The sequence below is a fragment of the Zonotrichia albicollis genome, chromosome 3 (assembly GCF_047830755.1).
Source record: "Zonotrichia albicollis isolate bZonAlb1 chromosome 3, bZonAlb1.hap1, whole genome shotgun sequence".
NCBI lineage: Eukaryota > Metazoa > Chordata > Aves > Passeriformes > Passerellidae > Zonotrichia > Zonotrichia albicollis.
This window is the reverse complement of record NC_133821.1, coordinates 7,308,154-7,331,132: the sequence shown is the minus strand read 5'-3', so window position 1 is coordinate 7,331,132 and position 22,979 is coordinate 7,308,154. Positions and strand designations below refer to the sequence as shown.

The 22,979-nt window shown below is 41.3% G+C and overlaps 1 protein-coding gene across 1 annotated transcript in view; it reads left to right on the top strand.

Annotated features, from left to right (window-relative positions):
• Positions 1-689: 689 nt before the first annotated feature.
• The window catches only part of CRYBG1 (crystallin beta-gamma domain containing 1), a 96,496-nt gene continuing 74,206 nt past the window's right edge, over positions 690-22,979 (top strand). Inside the window, exon 1 of the mRNA XM_005493007.4 lies at positions 690-1,086. Within this exon, the coding sequence (XP_005493064.2) occupies positions 773-1,086 (314 nt within the window). The 5' untranslated portion in view covers positions 690-772. The remainder of the gene's footprint in view (positions 1,087-22,979) is intronic.

The following is a 22,979-nucleotide window of genomic DNA, read 5'->3' as shown; positions in this document are numbered from 1 at the left end:
CGTGTTTGTTAGACGCAATTTATGATAGACGGTGTCCGTCAGCGCACAACAGCGTTTCCTAAGGAAAGCTGGACCTCAGGGTCATTTGAGAGAAGATTCCTAAAAGCACCGAGGGACACATGGGATCGCCAGGTCCTGGTGAGATGGGACCCGACACGATCCTCCCTGCTGCAAGGTGTCTGAGCCCGAGCCTTCCCGCGGGAGCGGCTCTGCCTCCCCAGGGAATCCCTTCCTCATCCTCCTCGGCGGGACACCGAGCCAGCAGGGCGGTCAGAGCCAATTTATTCCCAGCGAGAGGGATAAGCAGCTAATTAATTAATGTGGCGGGTACCGAGACAAAAAGCAGCGCTGCGAGGTTTGGGGTGTGTTGGCTCCTGAGCCCCTCGGCTGTACAGCTGACTTTCTTTATTCATGTTTTCCTCCTTAAATGAGGAGGGGCCGGGGGGCGGCCGGGGAGGATGCGGAGCCCCCGGCGCGGCGCGCAGCCTTTCTCCGCGCCTCGCTCAAGTGTCCGGGGCGCGGGGCACACCTCAGGGTTAGCAGAAAACAACAACAACAAGATAATGGCCCCTAATGCGCACCTGGGCACGGATCACACGTGGGCCGCTCCCTTCCTGTGCGAGCGGCGCGCAGCCCGCCCGCCCGCCTGCCGCGGCTGGGCTCGCTCCGCGGGGAGGGACCGACGCGTCCGGCGGTGGGCAGGGAGGCAGGCAGGGAATCGCCTTATTAAACGCATACAGCGGGGCGGGCGGCTGCCACCGCCGCCCCGTCCATGCCCGCCGAGAGCCCGAGAGCGCCGCGCTCCCCCCGCTGCCGGCGGGAGATCCCCGCGCAGAGCCCCGCAGAGCCCGGCATGGCGCGGCGCGGCCGCTTCCAGCGCCTCTTCGGCCGCAGCGAGTCGGAGGACTCGGAGCCCGAGGCGGCGGCCGCCGCCGCTGCCCCCCGCCGCCGCCCCTCCGCCGCCGCAGCCGCGCCCAAGCGGCGCCCCGCGTTCCCGCACTGGCGCCCCAAGAAGAAGGAGCAGCATCCCCGGGAGAGCGCCCGGAGCCCGCAGCCCGCTCCGCACCCCGAGTGCCCGGCGCCCCGGTAAGGCGACACCCGAGCGGGCGGTGGGGCACCGGGCACGGCTGGGGACAGGGGTTTCTGTCAGGAGGGGAGAGCGTGTCCCGCAGCCGCCTGCCCGTGCCCGTCCGCCCCGGCGTGCTGGCGGAGCGGCGCCCAGCCGTGTTGACAAACAGAGCGCCGTGTGAGTGAGTAACAGCCTGTGCCCCGAGCAGGGGGAGGCTGCCTGGCCCAAACCAGCCTCCCAAGGGCGGCTGGCGTGTGTGAATGGCTTGTACTCCTCTGCAGCAGTGGGCTTGCTCTGTGCTCGCTTTTCTGGACGTAATAGAGGAGGGAGATGAAAGAGAAGAGTTTGACAACTCTCTGCTACAGTGCTTCCCACAGCTGTTGCTCCCCGGTGTGGTGGTGCAAGTCTCCCATGAGTAATGACTATCTAGTGCATGCTGGCTTCTTGGGGACACAGGTATTCCCCGGGGGATGTTTAGAGCCTGTGGCCACAGCACAAGGAACCTCAGTGAGACTGTTGTGGGGTTGCCGAGCAGTAAAACCTCTGACGTGAAGGTAATTCACAGTAGCATATGGTGAACTTGAGGCTGCGTCAGGGAAGGGTTTGGTTAATGCTGCTTGGATCAGAACATCACAAACCAGGCAGTGAGAAGATGCCAGTGCTGCCTACATAAGGGGGGGAAAAAAAAAAAAGTTGTGAGCTATTGATCTCTCAGGTGTTTGCTTCAAATTGAGAAATCTGTAAGTTTCAGAAGGTGGTTCTGTATGAAAGTGTTAGTACTTGCTGAAAAACAGACATCAGAACTTGACTAAAGTATAGTCTAATTATGTTTGTATTTTGTGTTGAAATATATTATTGAAGATTTTAAACACCAAAGTCTTCTATAAAAGGAAAGAAAAGCACTTATGTTTACATGTTTGTAGGAAAAAGAAAATGAAGTCTGCTTTTCAGAACTTTTAAACTGGGAAATTATGTATTTCAGAATGCTGTTGAGTGGCCAAGCTCAAGGTAATGCTGCAGGTGATCTCAACGAGGAGCAGATCCCTCTTTTGCCTTCCAGAGGCCAGATAAAACAGAAGGGATGGGATCACAGTGTAGCTCAGGGTGGAAGGGAGCCCCAGACAAGGCTGACTCTGAGTTCAGATCCCAGTTGCTCAGGACTGTGTCCACTTGAGTTTTGAAATCTCCCAAGAAGAGAGAGTGCACAGCAACTTTGGCCAAGCTGAGTTACTCCTGCCTTGTGTGAAATAGTTTCTTCTGGTAGAAGGCTGGGACACATTTCCATTGATAGCTTGTGCTGCACCTGCCATCACTACTGGAGAGCCCTGTGGCTCTTGGGGGCCCTGTCGTGCACACTGACAGGCAGGTGATGGGTTCTCTCTGTGCTCCTCTCTTCCCAAGGCTGAACCTGCTTCCCCAGCCACTCCTCAGGGCAAGATCTTCAGCCCCTCGGTATCCTGGGGTCCTGTGCTCTTTTTATCAGTGTATTTTGTATTGAGGGGCCCAAAACTGAATGGAATATCTATGTATGGGCAAATGAATGGTGGCATAGGAGAAGTGGCATAAGTCTTTAATCTAGGTGTGGGTTCCTTTTTCTTCCAGATACCAGGATGATTTTACTGCATAAATTTGTTTTCAAGCTCTGTGCCTAAATTACAAGAGAAGTCTAATAATTGCAAGTCTCCTGAAAGGACAGGGTTGTAACTGCTGTTACAAAACTCTGGGGGGTTTGGGTTTTGGTCAGGGAGCCAATCCTTCTGCTATTGATGACAGGCTGGGTCTGTGCTTCAGCACATGAAAATACACATGTATGTCACCATCTTTAACTGCAGCTGGTCATCTTCAGAGGGAACAAACTTCTCTTGTTTGTGTAGCTTTCTAACACCCTTGCCTTAAAAAAAATGAAACAAGCTAAGCTTTTAGTATGCAGCCTAAAACACTAAATACATTTTAAAAAATATGTTGAAGATTATGATAGCACTTCTTAAAAGACATGGTTTGAAGTATTTTATTTTTATTGTATCCATAGTAGGCTGTAATGCTTGGTCTCAAGAGTACTGCATAGGAGAGATACAGTGTCCTGTTAACAGGGATGACTTTGAAGACGTGAGATTCTTAATTAGTGGCCATGGTTTTAGCTTTGGGTTTGGCACATGGCAAACATGACAGATGTCAGTTTGAAGACACCTATTTATATGGTATACTCCAATTTAAACATTATCTCATCATCAGCTGTTTTGCTCATCTTATGTTATTTTTTAGGTAGCCAGTTACTTTTCCTTGCTGTTAGTTATTTATCTGGAAGAGCAGTACCCAGCATGGCATAAAAAAATCTGGTGATACAAACCAAACAAGCATCCCAGCTCCTTAAATTTGAAGTTACAAGGATGCATTCTCCTGTCTCTATGAAATTTGTGTTGTGCTGCCTGCATTCGTGGGTGTCAGGGCAGCCAGATGAACTCCTCTGATTACTTTTTCCACCAAGAACTTGTAGAATCTCATTCCCTCAGATAACAGCTACAAGATTGACCCTCTTAACAGAAGTAGGTGCCGTGAAAAGAAAAAGAATTACAGTTGTGACAATGCTGTAGGTACCTGCATCATATTATGAAACCAATTTTTACTTGGTCTCTTGGAGGTCATGTCCTTATACAGCTGTCATGGTTTGGACACTCAATGATCTCCACCCAATGGCAACTTGAAAAATGAAGAGGATGGCTTGGAATTGAGCTTTGTAGCAGGAAGCTAACTACAGGAGTACAAAAAAAAAAAAACTGTTTATCTTTGGGTGTGTTTGTTTAGCAGTGTTTCTCACAATGTATGCTACCCTGTAAATCTTGATCTTTTTGTATTTGATGGTCAAGACCAGACAAGTTACTTTGTCCAGTTATGAGTTGGCTACTACAAAAGTAGTTAGATTCTTGCCTGAGATGTATCAGTATAATCACTGTGAAAAAGGAGGATGTTTTTGCTGCTTATTACTTCCTCAGTTTGAAGAAACACAGATATTTGATATTAGCATGTTAGAAACACTACCACCAGCAACACTCCTTGTTTTTATTACTTGCCTCTGCTCTAAATGAACTCAGCTCATCTTCATCAACATGCTAAATATGTGAAGGCGAAGAAACCTGTGTGACTGTTATTCTACAGTGATTTGGCAAGGGAATGAAAAATACCGATGGTTCTGTAATAGCATAAACATGAGAGGGCAGCAGCATTAGGCTGCATCCAAGGAAAGTTCCTACTGTGGCATTATACCTTGTCTTGGGGAGGAACATGCACCTCCACGAGATATGTGGAATGTGAAGAAACATTGTTTTTAGTGGAGAAAGTGTCAGTGAGACCAAGATCTTGTATCTCTTCCCTACTTCCATGTTCTTACTCTAAGTTACTCTTCTGTGACTTCTGTGTTAGAAGAGGTGAAGGAGCTGTGCTGCACAGCCCATGTGTAACATCACGTTTTGGAAAAAGATGGAGAACAAATGCTTCATCCTGTGAAAAACAAAGTGTGTAATAACACAGACTATTAGTAGCTCAATTGATTGGCACGATTAAAATGTAGAAAACTGTTACACAGTTTGCTGTTTTGTAAAGTACAAACCCTCAATTCAATGTACTTTTTATGGGTAACTTCACATTTGTGCATTGTCTGGTTGAAAAAAAGAAAAAGGAAACATTCACTTGTGTTCTTTTGTAAGACAATATGGATTCCTGCAAGCGTTCTAGTTGCACTTAGTGGGAGGTGGAAATGGACAAGGGTAATTCGGTTTGATGTATGATTCTTAGTAATCTGTAATGTAAGCATAACACATTAGGAGTAAAGACTTAGTATTTTAGTTTTTTTATAGAGGAGTGAAGATCTTTTAAGATATCATGATCAAAGAATTAAAAGCAGAACTTTTTTCTGAGTTGTTTTCTGTACTGTGACCTCATGAGAACATTGATCCTTAAAAAAATGTATGTTTCTAGAAAGATACTAAGATGAGGGATGGCATGCTAACACACTTATTTGCTTTTTTTGCATTTTTAAGAAGTCAAAAATACTGTCCTGTGACAATGTAATGACACCTGTGCCATGAAAGTAGTAGTTTGTCTTTCCTGCATGAGTTTAACATCAGCTGCTACTTCTGTGTTGCTGATTTCATGGGTTTGGTGGCTGTGTAAACACCAGGGTAAGAACACTCCTTTTCATTTTGTCATTTTCAAAATCAAATGACAGTCTGAAAAATATGAACCAGTGAGACTGCTGATGCCTTCCTGGTCAGCCTGCTTGGATGTCGGGGTGTGAAAGGTAAATCCTGGTAGAGAAGAGTGGCACCTCATTCCTGACTGATGTGCACAAAAATTGCTGGCTTTCTTTGCTCATGCCTTTTCACTTAATCTAGAAAAAAAAATTCTAAAAAAAAAAAAAAAAGAAGCGAGTGAGTGAACTCATGCCATTCACAGTCAAAGATTTTTTTCTTTCTTTTTTTTTTTTTTTTTTTTTTTGTGTTTCTGGCTTTGTTGGATGCTTATTTGAAGAGATGGTATATCTTACTGTATCCAGGAGAATCTGATCCATAGTAGTGCTGAGTTCCATTCAGGTAATAGGTGTTCTGTACTGAAAATTTAAATGCCTGTTAAAACAAGGAGTGTTGTGAAAAAGCAGGTTCTATCCTACTCAAACTAGGTGCCAGTCTTGGCACCTCTGGTTTTTATGTGTCAGATCCACACTTGGAAATAGTAACAAATAAAACTAGAAAGATCTTTTGGGAGATTACTGTTATAAAGAACCACTGTAGAAACCACCCAGGAAGGTGCACAAACAAAAAGCTCTTATTGAATGCAGGTACATACAGTTGGCACTTGGTAATGCATGGAGTGCCAAAAACAATGTTAAATACTGAATGCATACCACTTCAGTGAGTGCCACTTGTCTCAGTGACAAAACAGCAGTTTTCAGTCTCTACTCTTTCTCAGCACACCTATCTCTTGCCTTTTCCTTTTCTCCTTGCCTTGGTCCTTGCTCCTCCAACTCTGTCCCATCTTTCCCTCCCTCTCCATCCTCTCCAGATTTACATCATGCAGTTTATGCTGCACACTCTAGTGGATTTTACTTGCATGGAACAAAGAGAAGAGTGGTACTTTATTGTACCTGTGGTGATCTCAGGGAAGAGGCAGAACAACATTTGTGGGTAGAAATTAGTATGTTATAGAAAGGGTCAATATAATTAGTTTCATTTACTTCATATACAAGATGACATCCATATCCTCTAATTTCAGATATCTGCATCTGAAATAGCTCTTCACTTTATAATTGAGGAGGGCAAATAGTCATGTCTGGTGTGCAGTGCATCTCACCTTAAGGTGAGTGTCTAAACCAGGCTAAATGAATTGCATCTTAGAAGCACAAGCTTTTTCTCATTGACTTTAAAAGCTGCCTGAAGGTGACACCTTCAACATCTAAATTTGGGCATCTAAATTCAATCAATGTTACCCAATGTGGGGCAGTCCATAGGCTGATACTTCCATGTAGGAGATCCTACAGTGCGAAGTCAAACAGTGGTTTGACTGTTCTGGTTTTTCATATGCAGCTTTAAGGCACCTTCCTTGTTTACAAGCAGTCTGGTTTGAGAGACTCATTTTTGCATAATTTCTGTTATTCAGGATATTCTGTTATTCATTTCATTGTGGTTAAGACTTTCCAAGTTTCTTTAGGGAACAGGGATTGATCCCTACTTCTGCATTTTCTTGGGATGGCTGGGAAAGGCATGGGAAACAAACCTTTCCCAGACAGCTTGGGAAAGAGAACAGGGGAAGCAGGAGAAAAGGGAGAGGATACTGCTACACCTATGGTCTGATTTGCAGAAGTTTAGCCAAAATACCAATGCTTAGGAAAGTTAAATTCTGCTGGAAATATTATCCTGTGATAAGAAAGAAGGAGAACTGTTAGTATTAGGCTATTCTTCCTTTAGCAGCTTGCATTTAAAAATAGAATAAAAATATGAGGACCTGTTCTGTCACCAGAGGTACAAGAGGAAAAAAAAAACCCTTCAGCTTTCAAAACAGAAGTCATCAGTGATTTGCTTGCATATAATATATCTGATAGGGGTGTATCTTTGTGTATATGATTTTTGTATTTGTCACACCAGCAAACTTTCTACTGTACATCTTATCTTCACACGTGTTTGTTCATGCAGCCACGTACTGTGAGCTCCCACAATCTGTCATCAAATATTTCATCATTTGGTGCTCCCTTGAGACAAGAAGGAAAACATAGGCAAAGACTGATCAGTATAAAAAATTGGCCTCCTTTAGTGCTCTCTGGAAAAAAAAAATCCTAGTATATATTTAAAGAAAATAAGATACCATCTTCTGTATTATTCTGGAACTGCACTTGGAAATTCTGAAGTAAAAACTTAAAAAAATGTTGGTTGGATAAAATTTCTTCATGGTACCTGAATCCTTTATTAATTTAGAATTCACAGTTAAGAAGTCAACCAAAGTAAAATTAAAAAATGTCCTGAGCTATAAAAATTTGTTAAACAGGCCTATTTGATGAATTCCCCAAATCCTGAGTTTCAGGTGGAGCCCAATGCCAGAAGCAAAACTTTATTTGTTGTCCAAAAATAGGTTCTTTTATTCTGTGTGCAAGGGGACAATCTATAGACATAGTCAAGGTATCTGATTTATTTACAGTTCTGTGCAGAAAGAGGTGCTGAGGTGCAAAAGCCAGCACTACCAAAACATTTCACTGTACATTTTAGCAAACAGAAGCCTTAATTCATTGGCAACAAGTTTCATAGTTCTCGTATTAATTAGTGTTCTCTCTTCTATTGGTTAATGATTCTCTCTTCTCATGCTAATCAGTCCCATGGTGTTTCTCTTCTCCTGGGCTGGTGGGTTTTTGGGTCAGTGATCTGTGAGTGGTGGCTGGGATCTCCCCCTGCAGAATTCCCTTTTACCCAGTCTCAGCTGGCTCAGCACAGTTGCTGGGTAAGGTTTATTTATTTCTTCCTCATCTTGGGGGTTCTTCCCAATGTCCTTGTGGCCCACAAATTCTGCATTCTTTGTGCCTGCTGCCAGTGGTACATCCTTCTCCCCAGCTTTGTTAACCTCCCTCTGGGTGTGAGATCACTGAAACCTGCCAGGCCCTAAAGCTCAGCAAGGCAATTCTACCAACCAGTAATTTGTCTTTCTAACACCTGCACATCACTTAGAGCTTGTGGGCTGCTCTGTTTCAGATTAAAGCTCCTTTCTTATTGATTAGAATTGAAAGTATGCAAAGATCAAATATCAAATATCCTTCCTCAAGGAGGTTTTTATGTATTTAGCATTTTCCAGCATTTTGACAAAAGGAAATAGAAAACAATTTAGGAAGGATACCTTATTACAATGGTCCTTGTACAGTTTAATCATTCCATAAGTACTCTAAGAAATACAGGCAGACAGAGGGGGCCCTGTGCATCCTTTAACCAGCTTTTTTATAGTTGGTCTTTCTCCTTTGTTAGCCACTTCTTTATAGTCTCCAGAGTATTTTGAAATTTGCTGGTGCTACATCTGTGGTACTGCTGGTGAGGCAAGGCTGTAGGTCAGGAATACTGTCTGATGCCCTTCAAATCCAGAAGGATCAGTGCCCAACTTCACAGACTATGAACAGCCAAGCAGAAAATGTTTAAGTTGCTTGGCCTGGTGGAAAACATCATTTTCCATTTGTCCCTTCTTTATGGCCAGGAGCAGGTGCCACAACATTGTCTCTCAGGGCTTGTGTAGGGTCATGTAGATGGCTTGTAATTAATGCTAGGAAAGTGGGAGAGAACCTCAAAAATCAGTGGACTGGTGAGAAGAGGCTGCTTTTTAGGAAATTAGGAGGTTTTCTGGTTTTTCTTGGCAGAAGGCTGGCAGAATTTCTCATGCTGCAACTTGTACCCCTTCCCTCTCAGTCCTTCCCTGTGCACCTCCAAGGACAGGTCGGCTCCTGTTAAGCAGCAGTTTCTACTCATCCAGGTGTTTCTGGTACTTCATATCCCAGCATCTTGGTGGTCCTTCTCTGTAGTCCCATAATTTTGTACACTTTTCATGTACAGGAGATGTGCAGGTAGCTCCCACTGCCAAGGCTCTGCTGCTGATAATGCTTGATGGTAGAAAGATATGACAACTAAGTCTTGCAGGGACTTGGCACTGAGAAGTGCAGGGTAATTCCAAGTGTCATTGTGAACCTGTGGATTTCTGGGGAAGGGCCTATAGTTTCTTATTCTTGACTTTCAGAAGGTTTTACTGATCTGTTTGATTTGGTTTCCATAATTTTAATCCCTTGAGAACCACCAGTGGGATTTCACAGTGGGCATTCCACAACAGCCAGGGAGCTGCTGTGTGATTAGCAGTCCTGACATATTTTCCTTCCCTTGGCTGGGAATCTTGTGCTACTTATGAATTATTTAGTGAGGAAGCAGTAATTATTATGACAAAATATATATTTAGGATTTTTGGTACAGTATAAATACATTTGGCATTAAATAAAACCGTACGATTAATAAGATTCTGTAACATTATACTGCCATCTCCATCTTCAAGGACAGTGTTTTGATGATTCACCCATGGTTATATTGTTTTACAGATAAAGTACAAATAATTAATTCTCCATGGTGTAGGGAGGAGACCTGTAGATACATGCTGGAGCTTCCCTGTTGAAGTATCTTTGTGACCTCCCTTAGCTGTGTGCAAAAGCTGAAGGAGTAGGGGAGAAAATAGAGATGGATATGATAAGATATCAGTCTTACATTCTCTCTATTGGAAATGAAAAGGTTGTGTTCTTTGAAGATTTGTGCACTTGGTGAAGAGGAAAAAATTGTTGAGTCTGACAGGCTGCAATTAGGTCACCCTGAAGCCTTCTTTTTTCCAGGCTAAGCAATCCCAATTCTCTCAGCCTTTCCTCAGAGGAGAGGTTCTCCATCTCCCTCATCAGCTTGGTGTCCCTTCTCTGGACTTGCTCCAACAGGTCCCTGTCATTGCTGTGTGGGACCCCAGAGCTGGATGAGGCACTGCAGGTGGGGTCTCACCTCCCTGGGTTAGAAGCTGTGTAGGGGCAAGGTACCTTCTGTTTAGAAGCAGCATAGCTGGGTTTGTCTAGCATTAACAAAAACAGCTTCATGCAGTCACGTTCTGTAGAGAGGCAGATTGGGTGGTTGGGTGATGGATTGGTTTTTTTCAGCACTGAGAATAAGCTCACATAGTCAGCCTGGAAGGATGGATGTGCAGGCACAGCACCCAGCTAACACAGTGACATGGCTTGTAAACCACAGCTGCTTTTTACCTGGCTGATTTGGGCTTGGACACTTTAAACACAGACATTTGCCTCACCACACCTTGTAGATGTATTCTGAATTAACTTTGTGAGATTCTTCTGATTTGTGGCTGGATTCCTTAACTTATTCAGTGGGAGGTACCCTTGTCTGTTTTTAGTTTAGGCAGTAAGAAATAGTCAGTAAACTAACAACACAGACAAAAGGTGTGAGAAAACTATCTCTCCCAGGCTGTGGTGGCTTGGGTTGTGTGTTTATCAAATGTCTAGAATAATGAAATCTGATTTTGACTATGCAAATAGTAAATAACAGCACAAAAGACCAAAAAAAAAGTTGACATCTTTCAAAAGCTCTGAATGAGTACATATCATTTGCAATTTCAGAGCGGAACTTATCAAGCTTTTTAGTCCTTGTGTAATTTGATGGGTGTGTATGAGATGAAGAATTTAAAAAGAGGCTGCAAGGCCTATGAACATTCCACAGGGGAGTATTTTAAATACAACATCAGTGACAGTCCTGCAGGTAATGAGTGTACTCACGTGCAATGGACTCCCTGGTTCCTGATGAACAGCTCAATAGCCATTCCTGTCACGTTTCCTGTCAGAAATTGAGTGTAGTCTTCTGTATTTGGGTTGAAACCTCCTTATGTTTTCAGGAAAATGCTTCTATTTAAGGTTCTAACAAATCTGAATTATGGAGGTTTCTGTGCTCTCTGATGGAAGCATAGAAATCCAAAGGCAGCCAGAGCTGTACTAATATGAGTCTGTGTCATTGTTAGCACTATCTTAGGGCACGTATCTGTGGCTTGGAGCAACTGGTAATTGAACTAACCAGTTCTTCAATAAGATCTAGATGTTATCTCCTTCTCTTGGGATGAGTAGAAAACTTTACTATATAGCCTTTGAGTAAAGGTGAAGCTAGTCATTTTAACACAGGGTTTTCAGTGTTCCATATGAAATAAATCTATGGGTAAGTTAGATTCTATGGGAGAGACCTCATGTTTTCACTATAATTCAATATGAAAGGGCAAAAATTAGTACAGTTACAACAGTACTGTCTCCTGGTTCATTATAGTTAATAAATCAAACAGAAAAAATAAAATTAGCATTAAAAATTGAGGCCTAAATGCAGCTTTTTCAGTTAAGATAACGAGCTTGTCATCTTGACTTTCAAGAACTATTTGCTAGTACAAACATACTGTTTTTGATTGAAGGATAATTTAGAAGATGCTTCAATTTTTATAAACTGAAGTTCAAAACAAAAAGGAGTCTTATCCCTAAAAACTTCTACATGTGTGCCAGGGTGCTAGGAATATCTTACAAAGAAATAAAAAATTAGAAAATCCACATATACTTCATAATGTAAGTTTTTGTCAGAAGTAAATCTAGTCAGATGATAAACTAGTCCGTTTTGTTCTGTGAAAAGTCTCCATTTTTCCCCTGTAAGCACTAACCACAGCGTGGTAGTGAGACTTTCATACAAAAACACAATCAAAAAGTGACCTCATGTACAACCAGTGTGAAACAGTGTAGTACTTTAGTCCTGAGTATTTTTATGAATCCTCTGCATCCTGAATGAGCCTAGATTTAACAGGCTTATATCTCTTTTCTCCGCACTGCAGAGCACAGTGCTCAGCAGCTCTGTGTGAGCCTGGCAGGAGCTGCTGGCACTAGAAGAATGTCCCACTGGCTGCCAAACCAGTGGGGCAGCATTGGAGGCAGTAATAATAGTGCAGGGCTCACCCGGAGGTATTCGAGGGAGGATTGCATCTTACAGGATGCTTGCTTTGGCTGCCGGGGAGGAACTGAGCAGGAAGTGTCCAACAAAAACTTGGCAGCTTTAAATTCTCAATTTCTGTGCTTACATGTGCTCTAGTAAGTTCAAATATTGAGCAGAGTATTTTTGATGACATTGTAGTGCTGCCTGATGTAATCAAGATTTTTGTGAGGAGTATTTATGTTTAAATGTTCTGTCAGGTTCCTTCTAAAAGTACAAAGTATGATTAGGCCATGGGAGATGTTTAATTGCTGTTAGGTATTTGAATGCAAACATGTTGGATGCATGTTTACTTTATCTGATTTGTCTTCAAAGATTTATTTGTCAGTTGTTTTCCTTTGAATTGTTTAAATTATTTTTTAAATGATTTTGCTAAATATAATCAGGGTGATTTATTAATATCACTGCCGTTGTGATTAACTTGCCACGTGCTACAGTTAGTTTTGCCTGGCTTTGCTTGGTTTAAAAAAAAAAAGGTCTGTGTACCTGTTTGGACATGTCTAATCTCTTCTGAGTTAGATCTGAGTTACTTGACAACCTTTGACATATTTCCTTGTGTAATTCTTCTGAACAGTGCTTTCCCCCTCCCTGCTTGTTTTCTGCAGTGGTGCTTCTCCTGCATCCAGCCTAAAGCCAGTCCTTTATGCTCTAAAGACCCCGCATGTTGATAATTGGATAAGGTTTGTCAAGATTCCACATGTTGGTAATTGCTAAGGTTTGTCAAAGGCCAGAAGCCTTCTATTCCCACTATTCTTCATTATTTTCCATGGAGTTTTTTCTCACCTGGCAATGGCCTGGATAGGCTGTTCCAGCTGAATTCTCCCATCCTTACCGTGGGACAGCTGCCAAAGCAATGTGCTATTATGTATTAATTTCTTCCCACTGTGAGATGTATCGGTTCTGACTTTGTTTCACACCAGGTAGGAGTTAACAAGAGTTTACCATCAATTTCCTGGTTAAGACTTTGCAACCAAGGCAGAAGGATTTCCCCCTCATTAGTAATACTACTTATTTTTTTCTGACATGCAATCCCTCTGTTCTTTTTCTGGACATAATATTCCCCAGACTACCCACCATCTGATTTATCTCATAATTCTGAAATATGGTTTTTTTTTCCACTTCCAGAGGACTCCCTGATCTACAGGCTGCATTGCAGCACAGGTGTGTAAAGCAGATTTGATATAAATTTTAAAAATATAAATTAGTTTTATATACAAGACATAATTGTTTTCATTCTAACATGTGCATTTTGATTTACTGTGTTTTCTTTCTAGCAGGATGTCCTTTACATGTGCAGATGATTATAAATAAATTTTGCTGCTGATGACAAATTAAGTGTTCATGTCATCTAATGAAGAAGTGTGAGCAGCCAGGTGTTGGCAGCAGCAGGCCATGATGAGTGTGAGATACACGTGCTTCCTTTTTTTACTTTCAGAAGAAATCAGAGTGCTTCTCCAAGGGTAGATTTTGTTAGTTGGTGCTTTTATTTTCTTTTTTTTTTCCTTAGTGTGTATAATATTCCATCTAGTGTTTGAGTCATTTTTACTTGTGAAAAGACTTCTGAACCCCTCTTTCAAGTGGCCTCTTAGTCTGTGGGAAGAGGACATGCAGTTGCCTTTGCCTCTCCAATCACATTAGTAGTTTCAGGGGAAACAGATGTGAAATAAAGGCTATTGAGAGTTGAAGTAATGAAAATAAATTCTGTCTTATTGGATACTGAAATGTGGACATACTTACTTGATTTAGCATTTTTTATGCCTTCCCTGGGTGGCCCTCACTTGCCTCTCTTTTCCTTGTAATTTTAGCCTGTGAATATGAAAACTTGGAGAGTCTTTTGAGCATGCCATTTTCTGAACTTTAGTGTCAGGTTTTACAGGAGATGTTAGAACTTGGTCAAAAATAGAGAAATTACTCCTGCAACAGCTTATCAGAACAAGGGTTTGGCAGAACCTTTCTCTGCATATTTATTTCAAATAGTCTGGTTTGCTTTTGAGCAGTGGTCTTCATTTCAGGTTCAGAGATGCATGTGTGTGTGGTTACTGTGCTCAAACATAAGGACTGTCTATTCTGGCAATATCCACAAGGATCCACAGATTTGCCACTGCCACTTGTGCTTCCTGTCAGAGGAACAAAGGGCCAGGATACCTCCCCTGTTTCAAATGCTCCTCAGCCTAAGTGCAAGTTTCTTGTTCTTGTGGAGTTTTTAAATTAATTTTCTAATACGTTTAATAAGCTGGGGTTCATTGGTTTATGTCCTTTGTCACCCAGTTCACGAAGCTGAAGGACACATGAACAAACAAGGCAGTGATTGGAGGCATCTGGAGTAGTGAGCACCTCCCAGAACTGTGAACATGAATATTTTCCACTGGTGCTCATGCAGCTTTGGATGTTATTGACCTGTTTCTGAAGTGCCTGGGTGAGGAACGGGTGCTGTGGCACTGCCAGTGCCTTCTGCATCTCTCCCAGGGTCGGTCACGACCAAGGGACAATAAGGAAACAATTTGGGCATTACCCTCCCTGTGATTATGTAATACTTTTTATCACTGTGGTGCCCAGTGCCACTGCTGGCACAAGCCAGGCTGCCAGGTTGTATTTGGCAGAGAGGTCAGGGCATGTGAGCAGCAGGCAGCACTGACTAATGCTCCAGCCCTTGAAATGGTGTTGCTGATTCCATTCAGTTGATTCCTGTCATGACCCTGCTGCCTTTGGCCCCAGAGTTACCTCTGTGCAGAGGAAGGGTGTTGCCTTTCTTTATGACTCCTCACCAAATGCAGGAATTTAGGAGGATGTGATGGGTGTAAATATTCTCAGTCTTTGGCAATATGAGTACATCCTGGAAAGAAAAGATGGTTTCTGAGATGGTCTAGAGATGCAAGGCATTTATGAGGGGACAGTGTGGCCCAATCAGAGGACTCTTCAGCCCCACACCTACCCAGGAGAAGTCCCCATGGCAAGAAAATGTTTGGAAGACAGTAATTGAGTTCTCAGGTATTGGAGATCCTGTTTCCAGCTCATCCTCCAAGATGAAATGATTGTAGATGAGCGCTCCACAGAAGATTTCAGAGAGTTGAGATCTAGGATGTGATGAAGTGGCACTGTGCCACCACATCAAACAGCCGTCAGTATTGCTGTAGTCCAGCAGACACCTTGGGAGCCGGCTCTGTGCCTACAAACCAGCGTCCTCCAGGTGATGGATTTGCTCAACTGACCTAGGCTGCTGGGGAAGTAGCACTTCCAGCATGGTCATAAATTGTGTTTATCTTATTTAGGAGGTCCAGAGGACAGTTTTACAGTTCTGCATTCATGAAATACTGCCTGTTTTCTGAAGGCATCCAAATTTGATGGTATATTCAGCAAAACATTCCTTGATGTCTTCCTTTCCCTTCCCACTTCCAAATTAACTGATTATCCTTTTGTTATTATTCATATGTGTGTCTGTGAACAACCACAAACAGAAGAATGGAATTTTTTTTAATGTGTCACTTAGTTTCCTGAAGATATGTAGTGCAAAGGCACCTTCTGCAACCACTTGTTCCACACATATGGCAGACTGGGATCACATGCTCATGAGGAAACTAAAGTTTTGGGTGTGTTTTCTCCTTTATGACATCAATGCAGAGAGCATTTAGCTACATATAAAGAATATCAAATGCACAGGTACTGCTACAAAAAAACTCGTCCAGTGTGTGTACTTCTACTGGAGTCTATTTATGGCCAGTACTGATTTAACTCTGGTATCTTCTTTATTTTTATTTTTCTTTTTATAATAGTTACACAGGATTGAATGAAAACATTTTTTGCTTAATTGAAAGAAATAGTGATGGCATAGTAAAGTAAAACCAGAGCAGTGTACGTTTTTGCATGATAACTGAAAAATAATATGAAGTTCATAAATATGGCACATATATAATCTCCCGAGGACATATTATTGTGCAGGAATCCCAATCCCAGCCCTATGAGAAGGATTTTACTTGGTGATGGCTTGACCAGTGAAGCACTTACCCTCCTCACAATAGGAAAGCTCCACACTTACCCACTTTGCTCATTCCTCTCTGTCACTGGGATGGGGAAGAGAATTGGAAGAGCAAAAGCAAGAAGAAACCCATGGGTCAAGATAAGGATATCTTAATAAGCAAAGGAGAGGAAAACCAATCCAAATCAATGCACAGTCCCTCAATAATTCCACCATCAGACCAGTGCCCTGCCAGTGTCTGAGCAGCAGCTACTTTGGGAAAATATCACAAAAACAGTTTGTATTGCTGAGCATGATGTTACATGCTGTGGGATATCCATCCCTTTGGTCAGTGTGGGTCAGCTGTTCCCTCCCAGCCCTCTTGCTGGGGAGAATGTATGAGAAATTGATAAACCCTTGATGCTGTACAAGCTCCGTCCAGCAGTAGCTGAAACTTTGATGTGATGGGGTTTCTTTTTGTTTGTTTTGATCTAAAATAGAGCTCCATATGAGGTGCTATGAAGAAGATTAACTCCATTCCAGCCAGACCCAGTGCACACCCTTAGGTGCTTATTCACAATTAATGATTTGTAATTCACTGAAATATTTATTGTATCACTTTGTGTTTGGAAAAATTGGTGGAAGAACCTTAGTAGTTAAAGGTGGTGAGTTTTATGCGTGTAGATAATCTGGAAGACAGAGGAAAAAAGAACCAGCTGTGACTTGGAAGATCAGAAAAGTAACTATGAAATAATTCAGGTTGGCAAAAAAAGGAATATTTTCTTATATAAAGCTGATGAGCAGTACTGTTCTATAGATCTTTAAAACCTACAAAGGATCTTTAATGTAGGAACTGCAAAATCAATAAAAAAGTTTAAGGCTGACTTTTCTTAAAGGAATCGAAAAATGACATTGTATTTTGAAAGCTCTTGAAATAAACTGCCTGGAGTGCACATGGGGTCAGAGCTGCAGCTTAGTTTTAGGAAAGTCCTTGATAATTTTTACAAATTAAAACATTTGTATTTAGTAAGCTTAGAGCAAGGAAAAATAAATCCTAGACTTCAGAGCTTAATAACATTGCCTAGGAAAGACAGGAAGGGCTGTTTTTGCCCAATATGCTTTATCACATAATTAGAGAAGAATTTGCCCTACTTTGTTTATAAAATAAACTAAATTGTGTCTTTTTAATGCTTTAATGAAATACAGATTTGCACATCTAACATTATTTCACTGTCTAACTTCTTATTGTGTAAGTTTTCTTTCTTCCTTGTAGGCTTTATTTTTGAATACTTGTTGTTGAACTTCTGTGTTTATATTTCTTAATCCATGCAAGCATGTATTTGGACACAAATCCATGTCCAAGCAAATAGCTGATCATACCTTACCACAGTGTGACATTCCCTGCTGCCCTGCTTTACTTAGGTAATAGAGAAATGTTATCACTGGTACATCTGCTGCCCTGGAGGTTACTGGAAATGTCACTCTTGTCCCTTGATCTTGATTTGAAACCATGGAGGTGCAGATGTTGTGTCCATCTCGGACACTGATGACACTGAGCTCGCTGATGTCCCCTCTCAGTGGCTTTGGTGTTCACGTGGCTGCTTTGTGGTGTTGGTGCCTCCTGACACAAGTTTTCCCTGGCAGGTGCTTGGTCTTGTGGTGGTAAATCTGATGAAGCTGTTAGGATAATTGCAGATGTTTCAGTGTAATTGTGTCTCCTCCCTTCCTTCTTACTGGACATACCAAGTTTTTGGTACAGCACTTACCACCGTGAGATTCTCAGCATAATTTCAGTGCAAATAGTACTAAATTTTACCTCTTACTCTTTTTTTTTTTTTTTGCTTTAATGCAGTTTGCCTGTTGATTACATTGTATTACTTAATATTTGAATTTGAATTTTTACATGGCACCTACATAGAACAAGTGCGACGGAAAACAACAAATTGCAAAAGCCTGAATCACTGCAGACAGTTTTTTAATGTTTATACAAATTAAGTTTGCTGAAACTTCTTTCAATTTCCTCCAAGAAGAAGAAATAAATTATTTTAAAAATGGCTTGAGGAATCCTTCTTCTGTTAATTGTTGAAGAAGTCCTCACATTCCTTCATCTCTCATACTTTCAGAAGTGTTTTACTTCTTCCACTCTGATTTCTTTGTCTCATATGCTGGAACAGTCTCATTATTTACATCTGCTCAATAATCTGTCCTAAACATGTTTATTTTGATTAGTTTTGCACCCTTTTATGCTGCTCTACTGTCCTTTAATCTAGCCCAAATTACAATTTAATAATGAAGGTGAGGGTTGAGGAGGACAGACAGTTCTAGTTCAAAAAGTTAGCTGTAAAACAAAACCCTTCGGTCCTCTTGCATTTTCTGGTGTTGCTGTTCAAAAAATTCTAGATTTTTCTGGGTTCAGTCTGCCCAAACTTTCAAGGGCAATTCTGCTTTTGTGTCCCTGTGTACAGAGTGCAGTGCAGAACTGCTGCTGCTTGTGGCTGACAAAGCCAAGGGGGAACTGAGGCTTTTCTTTAATGAAAACTGTGTGCCTTTTTACTAGGGATGAGGAGAGCCTTTTAACAGAAGTAGTTTACTAACTGCCTGATGAAGTTCCTATAGCAAAACTGACTTCTGAGCCAACTCTGAGTATCTGCCTAGTAGAGCACTAGAAAAGAACGACTAAGGACATAGAACCAAGCAAAATAAAAGCAGAGTATAACATAGGCAGTTTGGTTTGCCCCTTCTTGTATTTATCTTCTAGGGTGTTTCCATCTTTTCTTTTCCATCACAACCACTTTTATTAATTTGTTTTGTGCCAATTAACAGAGGGAGGCATTTGGCCATACCAGCTATACCTTAGCTGGAAATTTAAAGTCAGGAGACTGACATTTCATTTTAACCTGTTTTGGGAGTTCTGATCAATACTGGGAGGATAAAAATGGATTTGGGGTAATACTTACATTATACAGATGTACATGGTAAAAAAATAAACTTTCAATGAATGAGCTGGTTTCACACCCATAGTGAGATGGGTGTGTAAAGTAAAGGTTATTAATTCTAGATTTTTGTGCTGAAATTTATAAAGCTTGAGTCGTGTTTTTGCTTAATTTTCACTACTCTTCTGACACATCCTTAAGGAAGAAGACTATTGGGAATAGTTGTGTAAGTTATTTTGAGCAACTTACCTCATTGCCTGGGAAGGATATGGGGTCTTGCTTCCAGGTACAGCCATTGTTGTTCTGAAGTTCCTAAAAATGTTATTGCATGTTTTAATTAGTGAGAGCTGAGTTATTAAAATTATGTTGAACTAGCTCTCATTAGGGAAACCAAGACTTCAGTGTCCTCTTGTTTCTGTAGCTCCTGTTTTTTTTTTTTTCTGTTAATTAATGGAAACATTAATAGAAATTGGTGAGTTTCATTTACTTTTTTATGTTAAAGACTTGTAATTAACAGACTTGCAGACCAGGCCACAGTGCTGCCTTCTGATGGAAACGGATCAGCTGATGTCTTTCAGTAAGTCCATTTCTTTACGATGCTTCTACAAAAGCATGCCAATTTATTTTTACACCTATAATTTACCATTTTATAACACTTGAACTAATGAAACTCTCTATCTCAAAAATAAATGTCAAATATTTAGGAATTATTTGTCATCCTTGACTTCTTTGAAGTTGGCATTGTCACATTTGAAGGCAGAACAATGCACAGTTCTGCATTACGGTTAATGGAGATCCTTGATAGAGATTTCAGGGTCTGTATCTTTGCCAGAAGAAACTTCGCAGCCCAAAAGATCTGCTGCCAGGTTGGCTGCATCTTCAAGTGTGCATTTACTGCACACAGATTTCTAGAGAAGGCTTTTAGAGTGCTTGAAGGTCTGGGTTTGGAGACTGGGTCCAAAGATTTTGAACTTGTCCCTTGTTTCACTGTGCATGTAATACAGGGAAAACATGACAGCTTTTTCTTTTCCCTTGCATAACTGATTCTAGCAAGAGAGTGTTGATTACCTCAGTTGTTTACTCATGCTCCCTTTTGGAGCTTACTTAGGGTTTTGGAAAGGACTCTGTGGCTCCTTTAGCTGTGGGAATATTGCTAAGAAAGGAGGGGCTTACATTATGCTTTGAAAAATCACCAAGACAAAATACTTTGCTGTCTCAAACTGAGTATCAAAAATAGTTTTCCCCCAGATACTGAGGCTTTATCTGTGTGAGATTCTGATTTCTTGTCCCTTGTGAATGAGTTGCCCCATCTGGGTCACAATGATGAGATAAATGCCTTGTTAAACTGGTTCTAACCCTCAGAGGGTTGAAAGTAGGCAAATGCAGAAATTAAAATAGAAGGTTTTAGCAGGTAACTACAGAGTTGCAGGCAGATGACTCTGTAGTCAGCTATTGTAAATAGGACATCCTAAATGACTTAAGTCAGTCTTTGAACTGGCTCCAGAACGACTTGCATTTCATATGTAAAGTCCAAGGCTCATAATACATTTGTACCACATGATGCTTTAGGATAAAGTTTACTGTGTGAACTGTTTCAAAATTAAAATGTGATTGAAATGGTAGTAGAATTATTTTTTGTGATTTGAGATGTTTACTTAATTACTCTTTGTACTCAACTGTCAATTAGATGTGTTGCATAAGACCCAGAGCCAAAGTGAGCTGCTCAACCTACTGAAAAACTGGGGTGGTACAAACACCTTTGGCTCCAGAAGAACAGCAGAAAACTTTTTGTGTGGAGCTTTTGGGTTTTTGCTTGTTTTGAAATAATCATGTGGACATTTTAAAACCTGAAGCTTTCAGCAGCTTGCACACAGAGAGCCCGTAAAGCGTCAGAGTCCCTTAGATGGTGTTCACACACACTTGAACAATGCGGTTTGTCACTGAGTGCTGCACTGAAACAATTCCTTTCTTGATGACAAAGAGCTGAAGCATGACATTCACTGCAATGAAAATTCCTCCCTTCAGTGAGCACCATGGAGGCTGCTCCTGCTCCATGCACACCAGCTCAAGTACCTGTAAGGATATGTGATGCTGTAGCTGCAGGCTATTAAGAGCGAGTTCACTCTCTTAAGTTTTTATTCTTAAATCAGCTTCAAACACTACCATAGTTATCTTAGAGTTTTGTAGATAGCATCTTTAATCAAAGATAAGGGAGATGATATAAAAATTTGCTTGTCATATGGAGAGGGAGCTTTCATTAATTATAGACTTGACCCAAACAGAAGAGTAGGTGTGGCTGAAAGTTAATGCTTGTGGTGGACAAATCAAACTTGTTTTCATGCAGAAGTGCATGTGCATTGAGATTATCCACCTCTGCTCTGACTGTTTGTTAAATCTAAGAGACAAGATAAACTTATTTCTTTTATAGAGGTGTGGCCACAGATCAGTGCCAGAGATAGAAATAGTTTGTTGTAACCAGCTTCCTCAAAGTTAAAACCTTATTTAGTTTTTTCTGAGGATTTTTCTTTACATGTAATGATTCTATTATAGGAGCACATTGTTTTTTCTCATCACAAAGTCTCTGCCTGGTTTACTGTGTTCAGAAGTGCTTGGCAGGCTCCAGCTCAGACATTTAATATAATTAACATGAAGGTGTTTCCTGCTCGGGAGGTATTTAAGCATTCTAGGATGATCAAGCATTGAGGCTGGAAGATGAGCTGTTCAAAACCAATAGTTGAAGGCCTTGTAGATTAGTAATCCAGAAGAGAGCTGTTAATGAACAGAGTGGAAGCAACATTAAGTAAGTGTACTGAATTGTAACAAAATGTTCATCATTTTAAATAACAAAGCCTTACACAAAATTAACTGGGCTGTCAGTGTCCCAGTTAAAAAAATATTCTCCCTAGTTTGTCTGCGCCTCCTTTCCCAGGAGCCTCCCATTTTCATTTTTCATTTCCCCCTCTCTTCTCTTCTCTGGATCCTTTCTTTTTTCCTCTCTCACTGCCTGCAAGATCACTTTTGGTAGCTGTGGAAAAGAGAAGGGAGTGAAACAGGAGAGTGGTAAATGGATTTGACAAGAGGCAAAACTACTGGTCAGGAGACAAGTCATTCCTCAAAAGGTGAAGCAAAACAAACTCTGAAGGTGAAGCCCGTGGTCTTCTGGCTCTGTAAAGATGCAGAGATGCAGGTAGGCTGCCTTCAGTGAGCTTGTGTCCAGAAGGAATCCTGAATTCTGCTGCTATTTACTCGGTAAGCTAGTCCTTCTGAAGAAGCCAATATGACTTCAAAGAAGCACTTGGTAGTGTAAATCCATGATGTGATGTCTGTTTGAGCTGGCAGAAAGCCTGAACTCTGTGGAGGTATGTAGAAAACCCATCCACATCCATGCGTTTATTTTGATGTGCAACTTTTGACAATTTAAATAACTGTATTAATGGCATTTCAAGGAATGTGAGAATGAAGAACTCCGATGGTAATTGGTAGGGCTGTGGGATGTGCTGTGAAATTGGTGCTGTGCTAGAGTTTGTGACAAAAATCACTTTCTATGATGCATCTGTGACTGCAATTTATATAAGTTTTGAGTTGCCTATTCCTCTTCTTTATTGTTATCTTGTTGAAAGGTCTAATACTTTTCAAGACTTCCCTGAACTACTTCTTCTACTGGACACTATAAAAGCCATATGAAGTATGAGAATAGATTTTTACAAGTTGTATCTAAAAAGATGTCTGTGTTAAGCATTTAAAATTGTTTTTATAAATGTAACTGTACATACACATAAAAGATGAAGGTTGTTTGCTCCAAGACATGAGACTCATGGACCTGGCCCATTAAACACTCTCATAAATTGTGATTCAGTATTGTCATCTCTTAAGAAATGATGCTTCACTCAGATACTCCATATTGAAATACACATGGAATTTAAATGAAAGCAATTAATCTAGGATTTATATTGAAATCTCTGCAG